This window comes from Alligator sinensis, unplaced genomic scaffold, assembly GCF_000455745.1.
Source record: "Alligator sinensis unplaced genomic scaffold, ASM45574v1 scaffold966_1, whole genome shotgun sequence".
NCBI classification, from domain to species: domain Eukaryota; kingdom Metazoa; phylum Chordata; order Crocodylia; family Alligatoridae; genus Alligator; species Alligator sinensis.
In genome coordinates, this window is record NW_005842161.1 from 2,114,888 (window position 1) to 2,131,518 (window position 16,631).

The 16,631-nt window shown below is 42.6% G+C and overlaps 2 protein-coding genes across 3 annotated transcripts in view; both read left to right on the top strand.

The window, feature by feature from the left end:
* The window catches only part of DOPEY2 (dopey family member 2), an 89,523-nt gene extending 84,379 nt beyond the window's left edge, over positions 1-5,144 (top strand). Inside the window, exon 38 of the mRNA XM_025206537.1 lies at positions 1,069-5,144. Coding sequence (XP_025062322.1) covers positions 1,069-1,329 — 261 coding nt within the window. The 3' untranslated portion in view covers positions 1,330-5,144. The remainder of the gene's footprint in view (positions 1-1,068) is intronic.
* A 6,222-nt stretch (positions 5,145-11,366) lies between these two features.
* The window catches only part of LOC102387017 (MORC family CW-type zinc finger protein 3), a 43,083-nt gene continuing 37,818 nt past the window's right edge, over positions 11,367-16,631 (top strand). For both annotated transcript variants that reach the window (XM_006025711.3, XM_025206539.1), the window contains exon 1: positions 11,367-11,487. In XM_006025711.3, coding sequence (XP_006025773.1) covers positions 11,449-11,487 — 39 coding nt within the window. In that variant the 5' untranslated portion in view covers positions 11,367-11,448. The remainder of the gene's footprint in view (positions 11,488-16,631) is intronic.

Here is a 16,631-nt window from a genome sequence, read left to right on the forward strand (position 1 = left end):
CTGCTGAATCTGCCAGCTCTGGGCACTGGGAGCACCGAACCTCCAAAGCCCGAGGTTCAAAGACACTGATTCTGTGCTAGCTAGGCTGTAAAAAGCCTCCTAAGCCACTTCCCCTTCAAAAGCCTTATTTGAATTACTCACGAGTCATTAGAAATTTCTGGTCACCCTGAGGTATCTGGAATTCCCCTGGCTGAAGCTCCATTTCTCTCAGATGCTGCTTTATTGTAGAGTTGATTTGCCCTATTACAGACAGACAGTGTCTTGGGTCTAAGCTAAATACCTCATTTGATTATCGTCCAGTTACATCGTGTAATTACAAAAGTACTTTTATATAAAATACTGCAGTACAGACAGATATAAAATTATAAAATGTATTAGGTACATATAGTGGCTAAACACCGCAGGAGTTAATCTGATTTGGGGTGAATATCCATGTATGCCACACAGTTCAGTTTTGGGGTACATCCATGCCATGTAGCTTCAACTGAAGGATGCTGTGCCATACTTGTGAATGCTCCCTCCTTCCCACGAGCACACCCTCCCACTGGAATTCAGCTTCGTAGGCTCATGAATGATCAGATCTCATCCAAACATTGTCCATCGTGATAGTAATAAGATGATCATATGTGGTGAGGGAAAGGGAGAGCTGGCTGCGTGTTGTTGGCACTTAAATCTGTGTCATCTGATCAGTTTGCCTAGTGGCTGCACGTAGCTGTGGACAAGAACCAGAAGTGGAGTTGGCCCTCTGCTATCTCTGCAAGTCAGAGATGTAGTGGTGGAGGTGTAGTTTTCTACCAGAACTCTATGATGCATTACCCCAAAGTGAGAGACTGGTCACAGGCCTCACTTTTTAACACAAGAGTGGAATGTAAGGGAGCAGCTGTACAAATCATTTGATAATGCAGAAAAGCATGGAATTAAAGGTCACAGATATTCCTCCCCTCCACCCCCCCCACCGGACTGAGAAAAGTGACTAGTGCAGATTTCAGCCAAATTATACACAGAAAAATAACAATATCTTACTCCAGAACTCTTAGTGAGCCTTCTTGTGTATGTGCTTCTTTACAGGACACAAATAATGCTGATGAGAGAACTTCAAAAAAATGTGAGTTTCCTCTTTTGAACCTTCGTTCTGTATCCAGTATCACACAACTAATGCCCTTCTTCAGGACTCTGAGCTCTGCATTTAAAACAAAAGGTGATGGGTCCCCAAAAACACAGAGTTCAGTGTCTTTATCAGTCAAATATCCTGCTGGTAGTGGCACAAGGATCTTGAAGCAACTTGAAGAAAGTGTTGAATGTGACTTTTTGGAAACTCTGGAGAGCTAAGTCATCTGTTAAACAATATGTGTTGAATAAGTAGTAAAACTAAGAGAGCTGTAATATGAATAAGGGGGAGATGTAATTGCTGTAAGGATGCTTGTTACTCATTTCTTTTCCTCAGTTTTGAAACAGTATGTCAACTTTTTTTTCCTTTCTCCCCACTTTTATGGATATGAAGTATATAATTCTTAATTTGGGTTATTCGATTTGTCTTGAACAGCAAGGACTTATGCTTAACATTTATGGCAACAAAGTGTGCCTGTACACAAGTGTGGCGGTTGCTCTGATGCAGTGTAATTCCAGCATGTTGGAGCAGATTCGATGAATCAAATCTGCTGGAGCATGGAAATTACTGTGCTCCAGCAGCCTCCTGTGTTTTGTGTATCAGCGTCCCCGTGCTTCAAAACGGCAGCAGGGGCACTTGAAATAAAACTTGTTTGAGGAGCTCTTTTGTCAAGCTTTAGTTCAAGTGCCCCTGCCACCATTTTGAAGCAGGGATACGCTGATACACAAGATGCTACAGCACTTTAATGAGTGGCTCTGAGAGCCACTCTCATTAAAATGGTGCCCCTTCCACCCCCAGAGCATGTGTAAAAGTGCCCAAAGGGCATAATTTAGTTACCAAGAGAAGTCACCACTATTCTCCTTTTCTTTCTGACATGAGGAACTGAAGAAAACTCTTTTTATAAACAAAGAAGCAACGTTTTTGATTAATTAATGAACGTGACAGATTTTTTTATTCATCTAAAAAGTTGCAATGCTGGTATTTTAATCTGCTTTATAGAACCATTCTTCTATCTCCTAAAGGTAAAAGCAAGAAGTTTGTATGAATGTCCAAACTGATATTGCATATTAGTGGAGAGTCAGTTTGCATACGCTTTCCTGAAGTTTAAGTTCTACTTCTTGTGCTATCTTCTGTAACTCTGGCCCAAACATTTACATATCCAAGGAGTAAACTAAATTATCAACAGGTGGTTTTTTTTCAGGTTGAGCATGTTGTAAATAAAATTGCAGATCTATTGTATTTAGAATCTCAGATCTATATTATAGTAATCTGTTGTCACAAGATCAGTGATTATATAGTGAGAAGAGAGACCTAGGCAATAACTTATTGTAATTTACATCACTTGAATTTTTTAATGCAAATAACTTCATTATTCAAAACTGGTCATTCTTCCAAAAAGAAAGAATGTTTTGTTCAGCTATTCTTTCAGTGACTAAAGCCACCTTACAGCCTTTGAACAGTAACTTAATGAAGATAGCCCATGTAAAAATTGTATGTTACCATATATAAGGTACTTACAAATCAAAAGCAAATATGTGTTATGTAGTTTTTTTAAATTCTTGGTACAGGTAATTTTTTTGCTGCTTTGTTGCACGAGAGAGAGGAGTGTTTCAGTTCATAGTGCTGTGACTGAAAGGTTCAAGAGCAGCCTCTGGGACTGTGCTGGCAAAGCAGTTCTGATGGATTTAGGAGGGTGGGGAAATAGGTTGATTGATTGATTCCTTCTCTGAAGTACATGGCTAAATGTCTTGAACTGCCTAAGAGGATGCATTTACTTACAGTCAGATAGATAATTAACCTCATAATGGCAGTCACTGCTGGAGAATTACTAGAACATTTCTTCAAAAGCAAACATTCTTGAGTTTTCAAACTGCCTATAAGTCCCAGAAAGTACAAATAATGATGTAGGTTGAATTATTTTGAGGTACTTTTATGTTTGGGGTGTTTGCATATGTTTCATGTTTGTCATGGTGAAAGGTGTGCGCTTGGCTACTGCTACCAGTGTTAATTGAGACTGTCATTGCTAAACTAGGCCTGTCAAGACAACAGTCCTGTTTTAACCAAAGCGGGAGGAAAAGAAAGGGCACCCATACACATGCTCAGTGCCTGCTTTGACACATTTTAATTAGAATTAGCCTCGGAGTCGCATATATTCAGCGTCCACCCACTTCAGTGTGGCAGTGGGGGTGCTTTAACTAAGGCTCATTGAACGAGCCTTAGTTAAAACACTCCTGCTGCCATTTTGAAGTGCATGACGCTGATTACACAAGACATTGTGGGCTGGGCACTTTAATTAGAGCGGCTTCTGAGAGCCGCTCTAATTAAAGCGTCACCCACCCTGCCCCCACCAAAGCATGTGTAAAGATGCCCAAAAGGCTTTGAGACAGTGTATGAGGGGGAGCAGTTTCAAGACTTGCATAGAAATACAAGCTACTCTAATTCATTGGCTTGCAACTGTACTGAGGTTTTCATCTTCATTTGGGTACCAGATTAAATGGTGAAACGTGCACAACATGCTTTACTGTAATTATGCTATAACAATGATTAAATAGTCATGTTTTGTCCTACATGGAATTGCAGTCATTTGTACACATTGATACAATTAAGTCTACTAGTAAAATAGAGCAAAGTATGGCATTGTTTGCTCATTATGAATGTGAATTAATCACACTTCTTTCTGAATGTAATCTGTTGACTGACTGAATCTGTGAAACCTTTTGGCATACTCACAGGTAATATGTAGTGTTCTTTCTAAGCGTAACTTACTATACAATTAAAAACTGGAGCAAAACATTAGATAGAAATATGTTTTTAAAGTGGTTCCGCTCAAAATAATAAGCATATATTGCTAACACTCAGGGTAATTTGATAGTTTTAATTCCAGTTCTGTGACAGGAGCCCCAATGTATTACCAGTCAAAGACTCTCCTCACCCCATCCAAGGCTGGTAAAGTACTTATGCCTAAGCTGTTATAATCAAGGATCCATCAGATCCTTCATTCCAAGTCCCCTTTTAAATTAAGGCCTGTACAGTCTGTCTGCTCATAGCCTCCTCAGCAGTTTGATTTCACACTTTCTTCTGGGGCTGAACCATTTTCCCTGACTTGTTTCCTTCTCTTGCTCTATTTCCTGTTTCCCATCAGGCTAGGAGTATAATATGCCTTTGATCAAATAGGCTTTTCCAAGTAGCAACCAAATAACATTAAACTCTCAGCCACAGGTTCTCTTCAATACTCATTTTTTTTTTCAGATGACTTTGAGAGCCTCTTTTTTGTCATACGCTTCTAAATTCCCCACCTTCCACATGACAGTCTGCCTGTTTTCATGGGCTGCTTCAGAAATGTTTCTTTCACCACTTGTTTAACAGTAAAATCATTGCACTAAAGAAGAAAACTTATTTAAGTGTCAATGGCCTTGTCTATATACAGATTTTGTACCACTGCAAAAGCTGTAGTGGTTAAGAGTTTGATTTTTTTTTAATTGAAATTGTTTCTTAGTACAATGCATACACCATACATTATGGATGCAGTTATATCGGTATAGAGGTCTTTCTGCTAGTGTAACTTATTTCCATTTCCATATTCAATTAGCTTTACCCATTTATAGCACTTTTATGCAGATGTAATTGCCTACCCATGGTTTGTGGTGGGTTGTACTGCTTCACAATGGTATAAGTAAAGCAGTACAACTTATGTGCAGAAGACCCTAAGAAACTTTAGCAAAAAGTTAGATTTTAAGACTAGTGGAATACTTTTGCTTAGGATATGTAGTGATTGCTTGTTTCCAAACAAAATGTGTAGTTCAATTGTTTTTATAGAAACTGCGACTTTAAAATAATGTAGCTATAGTGTATTATACTTAGAGGAAAAACAGTTGGTTTTCAAAAGCTTAATTTTTCTGAAGAAAAAGTTGATACTATCTACAATAATAAAGATTACTGCCAAAGAATAGCAGAACTTTGAAATGTGGTATATAAAATAATGGCTAAGTGTGTTCAATGTTACCTTTTGAATGTAATTCTTGTAATAATATTAAATGTTATTTTAAAATACGTCTTCAAATGGACCTTGTTAATATTTTAACTCCATTGTCATTCCTGGTAAGATGTCTTTACCTGTAACTTTATTTAATCTGTCTCTCAAAAGTCTCTGGACCTTTTCCAATTAATCAAGCCCCAATGCAGAATTCTGTATACAATGATAGATGTATATCACTTATTATATATGTGAGAAGACAGGGTCTGTCTAAAAGAACTGCCTCTTCACTTTACAGCTTTGTGGGAGTAGGTAAGAAACTTTTTTTCCCCTTCACAATGAAGAGACAGAAAATAGGTACAAATGATCCTGCTCCTACACAGCAGTGAAAGGCTCTGTGCAATCTTTTCCTTGTACAGCTGTGTAGAGTTATAACATGAAGCTGCTTGTATAATATCTGAAAAATCTTGCTGACTGGTATGTACATATTAAGTTTAAAGAAGTAACACAATGAGTAGAACTAGAGAGCCTTTAATTACTGTTAGCCAGCTGATAAAACCGGCTGGCAGAGAAGTGTGCATAGAGGTCACGTGTACAACGTATGATAGAACAGTTACATCTCTAATGCCTTTTTATTATATATTGAATAACTTTAGAAACCAAGGAAATAGTAGGGTTTCCAAAAAAAAATTACCAGCTACCACACAGACCAGGTATAGATGTAGCCTATTTTACTACTTTGGTACATGTAACAGTTAGCTCTCCCATCACTGTTAGATATCTCTTCAATCCTCCCTGTGTTGCTTATTATTTTCCAGATGTGATTTGCAAAGACCTTGAAACTCCCCCAACTCATTATATTTTTGGCAGCCCAACTGAGCCTGGTTACTTTCCAGAAGGGAGGGAAGAGAGCAACCCACTTAGAAACTGAAACCTTGTTAAAGAGAGAGGGGGGGATGATGAGGGAGACCTGCTAGAACCTGAGCCCTAGTTGAGCCTTGTTTTTGCTGAAGCCATACAAGACAATGTTAGGGGTACAGGGCCACTATCTAACATATAATCTATCCAACACCTGCTATTTAAGTGTTATAGTACTAGGATATATCCTACTTTACCAGGAACTAGCAGCATTGATCTCATCTTTTACTGCTTGTTTTTTGGGCATTTCTTTTTCGTTTTCAGGGGTGGGAAGGATTCTTCTTGGAATGCTGCGCATCCAAAACTCCAGGTGGGTTTTATGGCAGCCACAGATTACCTGATTTACACCACAGTCTTGCATTAGAGGATCAGGGGTGTTACTGTTAGTGGAAGCCATTGTCATTTTTAACCAAGTGTTAAAAAGAATTTATCTATTTGCACTTCTTCTGCTCTTCTTAGTTAAAAAGAAACAAAATTCAAAATGGGGAATGACTTTATGCCTTTTCTAGGTGTTCTACTGAGCAGGAGTACCTGAAAGCAGGTATACCATTTTCTTGCAGTGCTCCCATCCCACAAACATTTCCTATCCCTCACTGGAATGCTGCTGTATGTCAGACCTGAAAAATCTGGTACCTTCAAATGATCTGTTTAAGGAGACTAGGAAAAATGGTGGACCCAGCTGATCTCTTTGCATACTTAAATCCTCTCTTCAGATTTGCATGTTCAGTAAATGGTGTTATAAGTTTTGGTAGCCCTCAGTTGTCAGAATTTAAGATGCACAAGAAAAGGTAAGACTTAACGTATGGAAGGTACCTATACCAGTTTTTTTCTGTCTGCCAACACCATGAAGTAAATCCTCCTGTTTCCCCAGAACAGTGATAAGAGAATCTGAATTGTAGTGCCAGCAACCACCGAATTGCCAAGCAGATGATATACATGAAACTTTTTAAAGATGTCCCTCTCTATATCCTACCTCCCTAAAAAGCTCCCAAATAAGCAAACAGAAAAACTCAGTTTGGAGTCAATACACGTAAGCATGCATTAGTTATAATAAATGAACAATAAACCAGTATAGTGTTTATGAAACACCCACAGAAGGGATTTTTGTTGATGCTCAGAGGTGCTCTGGGGAGCAGAGAAGGCTTGGCAAGCTTAATCCACCAAAATCAGGTACTCCAGGGAATAAGTTTAAATCAATTTTAATACTGAAATACAAATGATAACATGAATGTACTTGGGGGAGGGGGGGAAAGGCAAACAAAGTTCTTTGTGTGAGTCTGATATCTTTTATTAGACCAACTTAAATAGTTGGGAAAAATTTTCTTAGCAAGCTTTTGGGTTTAAAAACTAGGGCTGTGAGAAGCTTCAGTCCCTGATTCGATTTGGCAGAGATTCAGCCTGATTCGGTGGCTGAATCTCTGAATCAAATCAGAGGACCCTTTAATCTCTCCAGATCGATTTGGAGAGATTCGGTGATTCAGACATAGACACACCTTTAAATGTTTTTTCTACATACCTCTAGACAGGTTGGGGCGTGGGGGAAGAAGGGGGATTAACTGTCCTTCTCTCACCCCCTCCACTCCCCGGCCTGTCTCTCACCCACTGACTCCTCAATTTACATCTTCACTGACTGCCTGTCTTGCATGCATACCAGCCTCTGGCATCTACTATTCAATCCATCCAGGAAGAGCGCACACAAACTGCAGATGCTTCCTCAGCCTGACGAAGAGTTTTTAAACCTGAAAGCTTGCTAAGAAATATTTTCCAACTATTTAAGTTGGTCTAATAAAAGATATAAGATTCAGCCAGAGAACCTTGTTTGCCTGTCCTTAGACCAACACAGCTACAACCTATACCCTTGGGGGAAAAGGTGATGTTCTGTAGGCATGAGGTTGTGGGAATCCAGTATTGTCCTTGATTAGAGTTACAGATCAAATAAGGCCAGCCTATAAAGATAAGCTAGCTCAGCTGCAGTCTGCAGAGTACTACAAAACAGGGACAGAACCAAGTTTCTGCAGAGCCATTTTACATACAAGGAAACTGAACAGTACTGGGTGCTAGGGTTTACTCCAGGTTGTAAGGATGTAGTAAGACATACTATTTGCTTTTCAGCATGTTTAAAACTTAATTCCTAGAGTACTATTCAAATTGAAAATGAAAAACTGGAGAATACCTCAATCTTGTCCCCTATCTTTATTCCATTTGTTCCTGTCCACTCATGTCTCACACCCAAATTGAATATCAACATTTGAATTTCACTTTGGCTATTGTATATTCTGAAATAACCTCTGTTGCCTGGAGTGGGTCCCAGTATTGTTTCTGACCCTGGGACAGTACAAGATCTTGCACAACTCTGTCAACAAAGTCCACAGTTTGATGCTCTACGAACTTTCACTAACCCCTGGAGAAAGTAATGGATGGTATGCAGCCAAAACAGCTAGTTATGGTGATAGTATTGTATGTGTTCAGCCCCTTTAGTCTTTAAGGACAAGGGCTTAATTCTTTCCCAAATTAGAAATCTCTTGGAGGGCATAAGTCCATCCTAAAATCTTCCTCTACTCCTGTCCTATTGATACAGTGTTCATTGTGCTTCTCCATTGTAGCACTGTGCCTATAGTACTCAAATGTTCTTCCAACTCCTTTATAAACCTGCAGCACATCAGAGGAACATTTATATTATTCAAATTGAACTTGTTCATTTTGAGTACCAGTCAGGTAGTGTAACTTTCCAGAACCCTAAAGAGCAGTCTTCTCTTAAAAATTGCTTAGAAAGGGAAATGGGGCATGAAAACACCCTGCACATTAGACTGGTTTAAATGCAGTTTTAATCTGAAGTAGACATACAAGTCTGTTAAACTGGCTTTAAGCTGCTTCAAATGATTTAAAGGTGCAGTAGAAAGTGGAAAATTGAGTGCTGTTTGAACCAAGTTAGTGATGGGTTCACATGTGGACACTCAGCATTCCAGGGCATCAGTCTGATGGTCCTCCAGGCATTCTGTGCTTCATTTCTCTTCAACCCTCCTACACCTGCTGCTGCAACTGGCCACTCTGGTATGTAGCCAGAACTCTACTGCCCCTTCATGCCCCTTTTATTGGCACTTTTTTATCAATTAGTTCCCTTGCACTGCTTGTTCAATAAAAGCTATCTTTCTAACAACCAGCTGTGTCCTTGCTTCCTCCTTGATTTATGCCCCCTCATCATGGCTCCCTAGGAGCTAGTAAATTGAGCTCTCTTCCCTTCCTTCCCTTCCCCTACCAAAGCAGGTAACAAAGAATTGACCGGGATTTTGGTCAATTTGGAGTTCATTGAACCTTCTGTTTCACAGAGAAGAGAACACCAAAAAGTAAGAACATCCCCACCCACAGGTCATTCACCCCCTTAGCCCCAGAGGGCATGAGTGCAAGTACCCAACTCCCACCTTCCCGACACACACACACACTCTGAGGCTGGTTGCTCATTCCCATCCCCTGCCCTCAGAACTACAGCACTTGACACAATTAGGTCTGTGTTGTGTCAAGTTGACAGGAGTTTTCCATAGAGTTTTTATTATGGTTTGTATGAGATGTTCTAGATAGGGATGATCCTTCCTCCAGCAGACTTCTAGAGCTCCAGTTTGACCCCTGTAAGATTTTATTAATTATGAATTGGTTCCCAGTAGGTAATGTGGGAACAGTTCAGTTTTTAGGTAGACCTGCACCTTGAAAACCCCTTTCATATTAAACTGGTCTGTATCAGCCAAACCCAGTTCCATTAAACTTCCAGCTCTTCCACATCCCTCCCCTCTGCATGAAGAGACAGCTGCTCAAACATGGGCTATGCTATGGGCTCAAGCTTCCTCCTGTAGTCTGAAGTGAGATTTGACAGGACACCAACTAATTGCAACCCAGCTTGCCTCAACTTGGCTCAGCATTGAGGAGGCTGAAGTTAAGTTCCTCATTCCCAGTTCCCTAGGAAGTAGGAATAAGGAACTGGGAACAATTCACTGTGGGGTGGCTGTGGGGCAGTGATTCCCAACCAGGGTACCACTGTTGGCTACAAAGCACCAACTCACAGGATCATCATACAATTCTAGTTTATTGGACGGATGCAAAAGTCAGACCATAAACCTTGGTGCTGATCCCCTCAAACACACACACGTTCACACGCGCACACACACACACAGTAGCTAGCTCTGAACACTAAGCACTGGTGTCAAGATATACCTATCTGCAAGCACTGGAGTCTGCCATCGAGGGCCAGTTGAGGCTTCTTTCAGTGCAATGTTGCTTCAGAAGGGGGTTGCCAGCTGCTCCTTCTGGCTGGACAGGCAGGGTGCTGGTCAGGACAAAGAGGGTGCCATTGGGGGTCATTCTTCGCTGCCTTTTATCCCTCTCTGGCAGACTTTGGCGATTCCCCAATTCTTGGGCTTACCCAATCCAGGGGTCATTGACCTCAAGGGACATCCATCTTGGTAGCTGCTGGATGGCACTTGTCAGCCCCAGGGGTCAAGTCTGCATGTACGTATGGTCTCAGGAGTCCATTGATGAATTTTGATTGATTCACTGCCATGATGAAAAAATTATAAAATAAAACAGAAAAGTACACCTGAAAGTATTGTATTGGAAGCCCCAAATCTTTCTATTTGCTGAAAAACTATGGTCCACTGAAAAATATGCAAATAAGTCTTCCTATTGATATTGCTCATTTACTCCAATGAGTGAGAACTGGGTCATCAAAGTTAACGCATCTCCTTCTCTTGAGGCAAGCAGTCCTAAGAAAGTGCTGACAGCCAACCCAAAAGTCCATTAAGGCTCTCTGCCCGTGACTTGGGTTTTGCATATGCTGCATCAATCAGCTGCCTCAAAAATTGTCCTACAGTTGGAACGCTTTTACTAATATTGCTTGTACAGTACAAGGGTTAAATGTATCCTGCCGATGCCATCGTACACCTTGCAAGACTGCTGGGAGGAGACAAGCCACGTGGGAGGAAAAGCGCAGGCCCTTCTCAGCAAAGGGGGAAGCACCCCAGGCCTGGAGCCTGCTGGGGCTAGAGACACGTGTAGTGGTGCCACATGCTGTGGGAGGGGGAGCTGTGGGAGGGAGCGGCTGGGGCCAGCTGCACGTGGAGCCGTGCTAAGGGGGCAGGGCGGGCAGCAGGGAGCGGGGCTCGGTTCCCATCAGGGTCCTGCATGTCAGCCACGGCGCCCTTGAACTCTCCCACAGGCCCTGGACCGTGGGGCCGGGCAACTAGGACCCCTAGCCACGCCCCCGCCTGTGACGCAAAAGCAGGGCAGTGCCTCTCCCCGACGCCAGGAGAGGTGGGTCTAAGCTCCCCCCCCACCTCCAGTGTTCCGGCCCCGCCCCTCGCACGCCGGAAACGGCCCCCTCGCGCGCTGACCCCGCCCCGGAAGTGCCGGGCCCCAGGAGGAGGCGGTTGCCCCCAGCTGCGGTTCGGGCGCTGGAGCTAAAATGGCGACGAAAACAGTGACCGGGATTCGCCTCAGCGCGGTGAGCGCCCTAACCCTCGCGGGGCGGTACTGGGCAGTGGCTGGGCCCGTCCCCGCGGTCTGGCTTCCCCCGACTCCCTCTAGCGCCCGCTGTCCCGTGGGGCGAGGCGGTGGCCCCGCTTCTCCTTCCGCCCTTCGGCCTCTTCCCCCGTGTGTTTGTGTATGTGTGTGTGTATCACGAGTGCGGCCTCCCCCACGCGGAAGCGAAACTGCTTGTTTCGATGTGGGGGCGGGGCCTGTGCCATGGGGGTGCTGCCTGAGGGTGCGGTGGGCAGCTGGTTAGTTGCCCCTAGATCTAGTCCCGCTGTGAACTGGGCTTGGACTAGCTCAGCGTTTGTCACAACCCAAAAGTGGGCAACAAGACTATATGAAAGGGTCCTGAGCAAACTTTAAAAAATGGATTTTCTTAAAAAGGTGGGAAACTGGGGCTTTTTCCTTGCAGGCTGGCAGAGGTTCAGCCTGTGAGGGGGGCCTCCTTGCCCGGGACAGTGGGGAGTGGATCAGGACTGGCCATCCATGTTTACAGATTGCTCCTGGTATGAAGAAGGCTGAGAATCACTGCTGTAGATTATTTCCTGGTAACTTGTTCACATGTCTGTGCCTTACAGATGACAGGAAAAAAGAGACACCCCTTATAGTAGGAACAGTAGCAAAATAGGCAAGCTCTGTTTGGCTGTCTGACCACTGCCAGAGAAAACTGCCATCTCCCTGAGTCTGGCAGTTGCAAACAGAGAGTACTTTGCAATACAAGTGCTTCTCATGGCTATCCTCTAGCAGCTTCTGTGCTATTGTCAGTCATCTTGGGTCCAAACCAATCTGCTGAAGTCAACAGGAGTCTTTCCACTGAGAGTGGGAGTCAGAACAGGTACCTGTGAAAATGGCATTGTTTTCTCTCCTCTTTGTTCTTGCACAAATGCCATCGCGGACATAAAATGCATGCAGTCGGAAACAAAAGTTAAATTTTACATTGAATACAAATTTTTCTCCTCCACAAAAAAGGTATGCTCGTGGAGCTCAGTGATGGACTGTTCAGGGAGGTTAAAGTATCCTGCCACCAGCTTTGGTGTCTTTCTGGAGTGGATGTTGACTTGGTACCTGTGCGTTCTGTTACATAGGGATTGCCTGTCTGGCCATTGTAGACGGCAGGAGGGTGCAAGTGAAACCTGGGCAGGGTCAGCAGTGTCAGGTTAGCCATTGCTTGTCCCCTTGCTACTGTAGGCCATCCCCAGCAATGTTCTGCAGCCCTAAATTTTGTGGCGGGCCCTGTTCTTCCCACCCCCAAATTTCTGGACCCACCTGAGCCTTATAAGCCCTATGTTTGACAATTCTTATTTAATCAGTCTGCTTACCACTGCTGTTAGCAACATCCCGCTCCCCTTGTCCCATTCTTTATAAAAAATCTTTTCTTTCTGCCAGTCCATTCCTAGCTTTGAATTGGATGTTGCCTGTGACAGCTCATACCTCTCTAAACAAATCAGTCTCAGAGGTGCCACCCTGCTCTATCTTCTGCATGACTTCAGACTAACATGGATATCCTCCTCTGGGGATAGGAAGTAATGGAGGAGTTATTTGGACCAACAGGCTGACAGAGACCTGCCAGTGTTGCAGAAAAAGGGGTGTCTCCATTGGCTCTCTTGCCTGTTACCTCAGTTGAAGTGAAAGAAATGTATACACAGATCTTTTCTGTTTTGGTAACAGCCCTCTTTTTCTTATGGCATATTTTATTTTCCTACTGTTGAAATTATATGAAACTTTGTTTAATAAATGCTGTTCTTTGGGTCATTGTAATCCACTGGTTAGACCAACAAATGTAAGGACTACAGGTGCTACACCCTGTCAGGCCTGCTGCACAAATACTGTCATTAGTTACACCTTCAAAATAAAAGCTATTATACATTTTTAAATACAGTTAATAGTATCCCCATGCAATGTTTAAGTTAATCAATGCAAACAAGTCTTATTTGCAAAAATCCATCATACTTGTTGGTAGCAGCAAGCACTCTAACCTGTTTTTCCTTTACATTCCTTTTAGAAAGAAAATTAATGAAAATTGTATGGCATGTCAAGAAGTGATATTATTGTTAAACACACAGATTAAAAAACCTATCATTTTGCAGTATGATATGAAATAATTGAAATATGGTCGATTTAGTAACAGTTCATAGTCTGTATCCTTATAAAATATTTCATTCCATTACAGGCACTACTTATAAAATGATAAAATAACTTCCTATCTTTCCATTGGAAAAGATGTATAACTAACTTTTAAAATCTCAGCTGTTTGTGCTGTTTTGGAGGTACTGGTCACAGCTCCATAGTTAACATTAACTTTGGAAATGGGATTTATATTTTCTTTCTCAATACATAGCTGATTTTTCATGATGCAAATTCAGAAGTATTAAATAGTTAACCTTTCAGTTTTCGTATTGTCTGAATTTTAATAAATTTTAAATAGAAAATATTAGAAAATGTTCTATGCCTAAAATTTGTTTCTATAAGTGATAAAGTGATTTTTGAAACAAAGTGTATACCAGTTGGTATAGATAGCAGGAGATCTTCTGGGAGGAGAGGCAGCAGGGCAGACCCTGAGCCCACAGTGGGCAGCCCACCCCCACCCTTGCCCCACACACAAATCTAGAGGGCAGCTGCCCCCCCCATCCCCCTCAGGAATGTGTGCAGCAGCAGGGAGCTAGCCCTGCCCCCCTGGATGAGCTGCCCATGGCCCCATTCTGCTCCCCACCGGGGCCCTGCGGCTGCACATTGCAACCCCAAGCTTCACGTACCGCCCAGCTGGGCACCATCTGCAGCCCTGCCAAACTCCTTCCCTCCCTATTCCACCTCAATTCCACCTCCCCCTGCCACTGCTGCCACTTACTTGCAGGAGCTGCTGTCCAGGCTGCCTGGTGGCCATGTCCATACACTTAGTGCCTCCTGCCTGACCATTCTCTCACTCCGTCCATCCCCTTGCAGGCTGGAACTCTGCCAGCCTGCATAGAACTCATTGCAAAACTGCAAAACCCACAGGTCTGTGGTAAAATGAGAAATCTGCGTTTTTCTTTGGTGAAGGGTAAAATCCATGCTTTCCTCCATTTTCTGTGGAAAATGGAAAACCTGGATCCTTGGTAATCAGGTCTGTTGTCTCTCATTTCCATATACTGCTGTTAATTAGGATGTTATCTGTGGAGATGACAAACTCTCCCTATGCCTGAAAAAGGGCGTTTGTGCCTGGAAGCTTGCAAAGAACAAATTTTCCAACTATTTAGTTGGTCTAATTAAAGAAAACCGATCTACCCGAAGAACCTTGTCTGCCTATGCTATGATCCTGCAGACACAAATCCACAGTTGAGAACTGAAACTAAGCATTACAGAGTTGCTTAATGGGATCTTCTAGACTGAGCACTGAGTCCCATTTGGTAGAGTGGTTTTCTTTAATCTTTACTAATCTAAAGATCAGGCCCCTAGTATAGTCTGTGGCCTCTTATGACCTATTTATAAAACTTCTAAAAGATTTACATGAATATATTATCTCAAACAGTATGTAATTAGAAGTTATAAACCCTATTCCATGATGATATCTTTGAGCTTTAACTATTTTAAATTAAAACTCTTATGTAAATTTATTTTTAAAAGCATCTTAACAAAAAAATCTAAAAATACAATTAAATAAAAATTGATTTAAATAAAAAAATCAGATTTTATTTATTTATTTTATCTACCCTGCATTTTAGTAATACTTATAACTGAAAGCTTAGGTTCAGAGAGTCATCAGTGAATGGCTGTCAACTGCTATTCTTTTTTTGCCAGATTCATCTAATGCCTCACTCTGTGCAATTCTGTTGTCTTGTGAGACACACCTGCTATTCTGTAAGGAAGGAAGTTTTATGTGCATCTGCTTACAGAGGATTTTCTACTGCATTTCTGAAAGATCATACCCTGTAGTATAAAAGGTTTTATCTTCCAGAGAAGTAAAACTGCTGATGAATGTGATCTTCATTGTTAGCAGCAGTATTTCTCTAGCTGATCTGGCAGATCTTACTAAATCTTCTTTTGGGATTCCACTTATGTGGCACAACTGTTTAATAGATATTAGAGGCTTGAAGGGACCTTACAGATCATCAGGTCCAGCCCCCTTGCACTTGGGCAGGAAAGACTGCTAGGATCAGATGACTCCATCAAGATGGGCGTCAAGAAACTTTTTGAAGATTGCCAAGGTAGATGACTGTACCATCTCTGGGGGAAACCTGTTCAGAACCTGTTCCAAACCTTCGGCATGTGACTTGTAAACAAAGTTTTTCCTTATGTCTAGCCTGAAGCGATCTTCAATCAGTTTGTGCCCGTTATTTCTTGTCCTCCCTAGGGGGGCCTTGGTAAATAGATGCTCCCCCAAGCCCTGATGTATTCCCCGATATAGTTATAGGCTGCCATCAGTTTATAGGTTGATGCACCTCCCTCATCTAAACTCTGTCATCTGCTTGAACATTATTTAAAAAGTGTACGATGGTTAATGTATAAAATAGTTTGAAACTGCTAAAACTCCTGCACATGAATTACCTGACACAGTATCAAGGAAAAAATAATCTGCCTAATAGTACTTATCTTCTAGTCCACTTTCATATCACACTACTGCTGTTACTACTGTGCGGGCCGGGAGCAACCCGAGCCCTTTTCGCGCTGCACGCGGGCTGTGGCCAGCAGCCCGGGCACGCCGGGGCAGAGAGGGAAGGCCTTCGAGCTGGAATTAGGCACGGACGCGTAGCGGTAGTTTAAAAGATTGTTTACTTACACCGAGATGGCAGTGGTGTAGGCTGGAAAACTTGCTTAAGTTGCGGTTACAGAGAGAAAAGAAAACAAAACTTGAACCTGCAGGGCACAAGGGTACGTCGCAAAGGGTTCCGGCGACGGGAAGATGAAAAATACGAGGGTACGTCACAAAGGGTTTCGGCGACGGGAAAGTAAACCTGCAGGACTCGAACCCGGGTAGAAGAGCTCTGAGGCCAGTCGTAAGGGCTCACACGAAGTTTGCTAGGCTCCGTGGGTGGTGTTCGTTTGCGCGCGGGAAGGGATACGTTGGGAATCTATCAGCAACGGGGAGAGGCTAGAGGTTGATCAGACCTCCGTTGCCTACTTGAAATGTGCTGGGGCCGT